This window comes from Tuber melanosporum (genome assembly GCF_000151645.1).
Source record: "Tuber melanosporum whole genome shotgun sequence assembly, scaffold_153, strain Mel28".
In the NCBI taxonomy this organism is placed as follows: Eukaryota; Fungi; Ascomycota; class Pezizomycetes; order Pezizales; family Tuberaceae; genus Tuber; species Tuber melanosporum.
The window spans coordinates 108,045-116,122 of record NW_003298812.1 but is presented as its reverse complement, the minus strand read 5'-3'; the positions used below and the strand labels follow the sequence as shown (position 1 = coordinate 116,122).

The following is an 8,078-nucleotide window of genomic DNA, read 5'->3' as shown; positions in this document are numbered from 1 at the left end:
GTTATTGGCTCATAAGTACTGGACAAGAGAGATGTGGAAGAGAAAGACAATGTGGGGAGATGAGATTACTGTTCAGAGGAGAGGAGGAAAGAGGAGAAAATGAGTATTTAGGTACCCAAAAGAGAAGTAGAATAAGGATTGTATAGAACCTACTGCTAGGATAGAGGAGAGGAAGATTAGCCAGATGATAACTGGCTTTTTTATGGTCAAACTCATGGTCTCTTTTTGCCTATTTTTCCTGATCCTTGTTCTGCTGAAGGTGGAGTAACCGGAACATCAATTATTGAGGGTTATGATCAATATGACTTTACAGGAATATGGGAAGATATTAAGCAGCATTTTGAGGGGAAAGAGATTTTCTTTATCATTGATAATGCTAAAACTCATTTACCTTTTAGGTGATGGCTCAGAGGGCAGAGAATTACTCTTATGGAAATTTCAGCCTATTCACCAGATCTCAATCCAATTGAACATGTTTGGACTCTGGTGAAAGATAAGCTTCAGGAGCATTATCCTGACTCATATCTCATGAAGAGCTTTAACAATGCGATCAAAAAAGCTATTGAGGAGACTATTACTACTTCTTAAGAACTTCTTGACTCAAAGACTTTTGATTCTCTAGCAGGTTCAATGGCAGATATGACTAAAGCAATTATTATAGCAGATAGATGGTACACTAAATATTGATTTCTACTATGTATTTACATTTTTTTAAATTTTTTTTTTTATTATGATCTTAAGGTTGGTGGGGGAGTAGTTGTTGTACAATCAAGTTATTTTTCTGTTCGTTGTAGTTGGTTTTTTTTGTTAACAAACAATAATTTTATACATGTTTGCTATATTAAACACATTACTTTCACTTATCTTGAGCCATTACTTACATAGGAGCTAAATGTATGAATATTCAATTGATATAGTAGATTGTATTTCTAAATCTCAATAAATAGTGCAATCCATCCTATCTATACTTATACCAAGCATGTCCATGAGTGCTATTAAGAGTAAATAGTTGCTGGAAAATTTCATAGAATGGGAGAAATTTCAATTAATTAAGTACCAAATTACTATAGGATAAAGTAGTAGGATTCTGGTAGGCTGTTTCTTCTTATATCTTTACAAGTATAATGGTAGATATACTGTTAATATTCTTAAGCCACATCTTGGCATACTAAACTAGTACAGCATATGTCTTAGCAAGTCTTGCTTCTAGTACAAACTTGTAACGTGTTCACAAGGTGCTAATCACATTCCAGAATAAGGTATGATAGTTGACAGGTAGCCTGCTCTTCCAGAGAGAAGGTAAGAGCTGTGAACTAATGAAGGCTTCAAAGATATACTAAGAAAACTAAAGAGTAATTGTTCAACTAAGTAAATTGAAATACGGTCTGTTAAAGTCTGCCTTTTCCATCATGGAATCAGGAAGTCTTAAATACACAAATCTGTTCATGTCTAGTATGAACGAAACTAATCAAAGGTATTAAGCGATACACTTTGGTAAAACAATATAAGTACTAAAACTATACTAAAAACAAAACATAAAATAAAACTAAGTATCAAATGAGACTTAAAACAAACCAAGTATCAAAGTAATACTTAAAACAAAATAAAAAACAAAACTAAGTATCAAACAATACTTAAAATAAAATCCTTAATCAAGTACCTGTACTGGTTACAAAACATTATCTTTCTAGTTTCTGCAATATTTTCAATTTGTACTGCTGTATCTGTTAGGAATACCGAGATCCGATACCTAGGAACCACCCTAGGTAGGGTAACCTCTCCCGAAATCGAAATCTCAGGTCTCCAACACCCCCCTCCGGCCCCCTTACGGGGCCCGCGCGTCACCATACATATCGATCTAAGTTGCGTCCTGTGAGTATTATACCACAGAATCGAAGGTGTTAAAATAACACCGTATGCGTCGCCGCCGTCTGTCCGACCGGATCCTGTTCGCAGGATATATAAGAGGGGACCTTCGGCTAGGTCTGGGAAGTATAACGGAGTGAATCCGTCAACTACCCAGAAAGTTACTAGGCTTCAAGAACGAGATATCTTCGGCATAGGCCGTACGTAACAGGACTATTTCGCGCAAAAAGATGATGATGAATAGTAAAGGATCTTAATGAAAGACCAATACATTCACATCTACCCTACGATAACCAGAAGAGTCTGGAACTCCTGAGAATACTACCATCGAACCCAATGAAGTTCGAGGAGTGTTACAACTAGGTTCTGGTACATACTGCAACCGAAGGGGTGACTCCCAAACCGGTAACAGTAACCAGAATCCTATTACCCACAGCAACCAAGGGTTACCGACCGAGGGATTATCTACCAATCCTATGGAAAGGCTTCCTGCAGGCAAGTAGGAATTCCTCTGGAAAAGACCTATCGGTTGGGTATGGAGTTATGAAGAGTTGAAGTTAGATGACCTAGAAAGTCGGTAATAACAACTATCTTCGCAGATGCAACCCGCAGACGAAACTGATCATTTCGTCGACAAGGGAGACGATTGGAGCCAACACAGTTCGACTTGAGAATTGGGCCATTTGTCTAAAAAGACTCTCACCATCGGATAATTACTATTGGAAACAGCATGACTTCCAAATAGTCATATTATAATTATCAAAGAGGGTGTGATGATTTTCAGGGTCTCCAGGTGTTCGCACCTTGGAAGAAAACCCGACGTTGCGAGTTATATTGGAAAAGGGTACATGGTTGTATGTTAGTCAGATGTAATCCGCGAACACTCAGACGTGGAATATAAATATCGAAGTGCCTCCCAAGCTTTAGACATCATCAAGCAACGGAGAAGAGACCTTAACAATATAATATTGTTCTTATGATTTTACTTTACTTTACCCTACTTTACTTCGCTCTTAGTAGTCATAAACGAAACGAGTGAAGTCCGAGCCTTCCTAGACAATCTCCGTCTATAAAAACGAATCTCAATCGGCCTAGACAACTCTGAAGTCTATCAGGTTGTCTCCGCCTAACAGTATCTGATACTTTCTATTACCAATAGTAACTTTCTCAAAATGTATAGAAATTTTAATTATAGACAATACTGATCCACTTGTGAAGCCTTGTAGTAAAACTGCACTAGGTTGAATCCTTCTGTAACAGTACTTACAATTTTTTCATAAATAGAACTTGGCAGATTGTTAGGAATACTAGGATCCAATACCTAGAAATCACCCTAAGTAGTGTAACCCCACTCAGAATCTGAATCTCTGGTCTCCAACACCTCTCCCCAGCCCCCTTACAGGCCCGCATGTCATCATACATATCAACCTCAGTTGTGTCCTGTAACTATAATGCCACAGAATTGAAGGTGTAAGAAAAATGCAAGAATAGATAAAATTTTGAAGGAATAGATAATATTTTAAAAGAATGGGAAAAGAAAAGATTGGGAAAAAACAAACTCTTTAACTATACTCAGTGGTGGTAGTCTGAACTGTTGTTTCCAAGTATTTGTCAGTAAGTAGTATGGTTGTGGGAGTTGTTAGCTGGGTGGAGGAGGTTTTTTTTTTTTTTGCCTCAGGAGCGGTGTTGATTACATCAGCAGGTACCATGGTCTGGGACCTTTTTTACCAAGACACTGGGCCTAATTTTTGTATGCCCTCGAGGAAGGGTCTTTCCCCGGGAAAGCCTGTCGCTCACCCTACTCCTCTAGCTCTAAATGGTGTCTGCATGCTTCATTTATGACAAAGGAAACCGGTGATGTTATGATACCGCGAAACTTGACTCACCGGTTCTCAAAAGCATACTCTAAAGGGTTCTCCACAACTCTTAATCTGAGAAACTTAATGCTGCTAAGCAGGGGTTTCGAAAGCACCTAAGTTAAGGTTAGATACCTAGCAAAATCTTACCCGCAGTTTCAGAATACCATAATATCTGAAACAAGTATTCCATGGCTCCCATGCTTAGCCCCCGTTGTGGTAACCACGTGCCACTCTTTGCTCCGAAAGAGTTTCCGTGAAGCACAAACCCGAGTGATTTTAAATGCACAGATCGCCCAATCAGGCCTTGGCAAACGACAATAATTGTGTAACATGCCATGTGCCTGGGGAAAACACACGTCCCCGTCAAACTTCCCACCTCGTGAGCCCCACCACCGCTTAAAATGACGGAGGAACGGAATCAACGAATCGACAGCGCGCTTTCTTCAATAGTGGAAGCCATAATACCAGCGAATCCAGATGAAGATGATGAGATAGCTGATGAGCGACACGAAGCGGCCTTAGAGAGGGCAAGAGCCATGATCAAGAGGTAAGTTAAACGGAGGGTTGAGCATTGCCCACAAGAGAGAGTTATTGACACTTTGGGTGGTAGCCACGGACAGCCCAGCATTGTACCGGATGTGCAGCATATTAGTGACATAATCAAAAAGAGACGTGCGTTTCCTATAAGCCTTCCCCACGATGTTGACAGCAGTTAACACTGATACGGGCGCTGAGACATCAGTTGTTAGGGATAATAAGACCCCTGAACCTGCATTGAAGTTTTCCACTCTATACACGAGGCTCCTAAACCAACGAGTTTTATCGCAGAAATGGGCTATTCTTTATTTACTCCACGAACTTTCAGACTCTCCCAAAACAAGGCCATCCTCATCAGCAGCAGGAATTCAAGATGTGTTCCCAGAAGCCGGTATTACAGGGACCCGTGGGGTGGGGCCGGTGGGAGAGCATGCTTTTTCCGAGGCGTTTAGTTATATGGGCCTTCATCGATTACCGGGCCGGGATTCTGGCCGAGGACCAAGAGTTGGTGGGCTTGCGGGGGGCGCCTTGGGTTCGCAGTGGAACAGTTTTGGATGGAGCAAGGGAGATGGTGCTATGAAAACTAAAGCTGAGCTTCTCGCCGAGAAATATGAGGACTCTGGTGCTTTTTTTCCCGCTAGCTAATTTCGAGGAGAGCTAACTTTGTGATATTTAGAGCCAACTGAGCAGGCCCTTTTATCCTCATTACCATTTACTATGCTCGGGCTCTCCTCTTCTCATCTCCCGTTTACAACATCCAATGTATCGGCTCCGCCTTCTGGCCGCGATATTTCGACAACTCAAAAGTACGCGATTTCAATACCACCAACTTTGCCACTGCCGCTTGTGTCATTACTACATACTCTGGCAGAACCTTCGCTTCTTTATAGATGTCTCAACGAGTTTGTGCAGTCGTCATCTGAAAGCGGCACTGACGGCGGATTAGTAGGCCAATCGCTCAAGTCTGCAATTGGAATTGAGCTTCGGGGCTACATTAATCTCGTCGGCTGTTTGGAGAATGAAATCAGGAGAGCAGTTGCGGCTGCCGAGACTACTATCGGTGTAAGGACTGCGGGGGTTACGTTGAAGAGATGTGTTGTGTGGACTAGGGAGGCAACTATGGGCCTACGGCTGATGAGTTTGATAGTGGAGCAAACTGGTGGTGCGTCAATGGATTCCACCATTACCCTCTCCCCTTTCCCTAACCACAGTTTACTGAAATTGCTAGAATAGATAAAAAGGGGGGGCAACTCATTTCGACGATTCGTAGCTTTGCGTCATCGCATGGGGACCCATTCGTACATGCGTTCGCAGAGCGACTGTTGAGCCATGTTACACGACCCTTTTATGATATGCTTCGACACTGGATCTATGATGGAGAGCTTACAGATCCTTATTTGGAGTTTTTCGTTATTGAGCAGCCCAATCTTCCAGATGGAGGTGGCAACAAGGGGGGTGCTTCCTCAGTGTGGGAGGACAAATACACCATCCACTCGCCTCAAGTGCCTACTATTATGACGGAGTCGTTTGCGAAAAAAGTATTCTTAATCGGCAAGTCCCTTAACTTCATCCGACATGGTTGCAGTGATTCGGAGTGGGTAGAGAGCTATTCAAAGTCAACATCTAAGGAATTGGGATATGGGGATACTGCGAGATTAGAAATGAGCATCGACGAAGCATATAAGACAACGATGGCTAGGCTTATTGAATTAATGGGGGGCAAATTTAAGCTATTTGATCACCTTCGAGCACTCAAGAAATATCTCCTTCTCGGCCAGGGTGATTTTATTGCGCTGCTTATGGAGGGGTTGTCCGCTAGCCTGGAAAGGCCGGCGAATACCTTATATCGCCATAACCTAACAGCCCAGCTAGAACATGCGATCCGTGGGTCAAATGCACAGTTCGACTCTCCTGATGTCTTGAGAAGGCTTGACGCGAGGATGTTGGAATTAAGCCACGGAGAGATTGGATGGGATGTGTTTACATTGGAGTACAAGATCGACGCACCTGTGGATGTTGTCGTTACGCCTTACGGAAGTAGGCAATATTTGAAGGTTTTTAACTTTTTATGGAGAGTAAAAAGAGTCGAGTTTGCCCTTGGAAGTAGCTGGAGGCGATTTATGGCCGGAGCACGTGGGGTATTGAAGGCTGTTGAAGATTTGGTGGGAGCCGACTGGAAAAAGGCTCGCTGTGTTGTTGCAGAGATGGTTCACTTTGTTAACCAACTGCAATACTATATCCTATTCGAGGTAAGCCCCACGCTTTTGGTGTAAGTTTTGGGGTTTTTTCTCTCATCAGTTACTATCATGAAGGTTATCGAGTCCTCTTGGGATACTCTCCAGACGGCAATATCAAAACCGGAGGCGACCCTGGATGACTTGATCGAGGCGCATGCGAAATACCTTCAACATATCACACATAAAGGCTTGTTAGGGAGCACTAGTTCTAGGAGCAGCGGTAAAGGGAAGAGGGCAGGCACCGATGGTGATGACACTTTCATGACCCAGCTTCACGAAATATTGAAGATAATGCTAGCCTACAAAGATGCTGTAGATGGCCTTTATGGATATAGCGTTGCGGAGTATACTCGAAGACAGGAGAGGGGCCAAAGGATCGAAACAAGAACAAAGAAGGGTGAATGGGGTATCAGGGAAGCGGACGAGGAGGGCGAGGCTTCGGGAAGAGGGTCTAATCCCGAAGATATGATGCTGCCGAGTTTGCGGCAGAGATTGAAGGCACTCTCGGGAGATTTTCAAGCAAGAGTTGTAGTCCTTTTAGGTGATCTAGCATATCAGAGTGACATGGATATGAGGCTTCTAGGGGTATTGCTGAGCTTCAATGAGTATGTTCATTTTTTGCCCTCTACCCTCACGATTAAGGCTAACGGAAACAGGTATTATCCGGTTGTCAACAAAAGAAGGGCGAGGGGCGAGAAGGAAAAGCGGAATACCCCACGGACACAACCTGGCGTAAAGCCTAAAACGAAAGAGGGTTCAACAGGAGAATCTGCTGCTGGTAGTGGGGTTCAGGAAGGAGAATAGTACCACAGACCAGTTCTATTTCAAGTAGTGTCGTCATTTCATAAGTTTTCTCTTGTGTCTGGGAGCAGGCGGGGCTTTGTATTTAGATATCAATTCGCCATTAATCTTTGACCGGCAACGGTTGTTGCACGGATCCTTATGTGAGATGATTGCTTGACAACGAACGGGACAAAAGGCTGATCACCCACCATAGGCTAAAGGAGGTAGTTGAGGTATGATACAATACGGTAACTATCGTACTCAGACAACCCTCTATCCGCACGCACAAAGCTAACAGAGTGAGGAACAGAGATTGATTCTGAGTTATTCGCGCGACTAGAAGCTAATGTTGAGGTTCTGCTGACGTTGCCGAGGTCTAATCACCGGAACAGCTTGTGACGCATCCCTAGCCGATTCTTCTGGCGTCCAGTGGAGTCGGCTATGCTGACTATCATGCTGGACTCGAGGGCAGGACTGGTATCATAACTTATGAGAACTTTACTCCTAAACCCAATAAACCAGTCTACTGTGCCGGCACGAACAAGGTCAAAGTAAATAAGAAATGATCCGAAGTTACTTTGAACCCTGAGGCCAGCTCTTTTCTCACATGCTTTTTAGGCCGTAGTGTGATCCCCCATTCTGCTTTTGGACTCGCGGGAATGGTCTTGAAGACCGTTGCCAGTGCAGAGAATCCCATCCGTCCGAACCAATATGAGGACGAGAGAGCTAGCCTCTAATAAGCGCAACTATGTTTCGGATGGGAGTCTAAACGGCAGAAGCACACGGGTCACAGTGG

The 8,078-nt window shown here is 43.3% G+C and overlaps 1 protein-coding gene; it reads left to right on the top strand.

Moving 5' to 3' along the window:
• Positions 1–4,126: 4,126 nt before the first annotated feature.
• On the top strand, positions 4,127–7,414 carry GSTUM_00002891001 (uncharacterized protein; the record flags this gene model as incomplete). XM_002836597.2 has 7 exons in its annotated part: positions 4,127–4,272; positions 4,336–4,397; positions 4,468–4,884; positions 4,939–5,424; positions 5,496–6,511; positions 6,575–7,104; positions 7,156–7,414. The coding sequence occupies 7 exons, from the start codon at positions 4,127–4,129 to the stop codon at positions 7,301–7,303; spliced, it is 2,805 nt and encodes a 934-aa protein (XP_002836643.1). The 3' UTR covers positions 7,304–7,414.
• Positions 7,415–8,078: the final 664 nt, after the last annotated feature.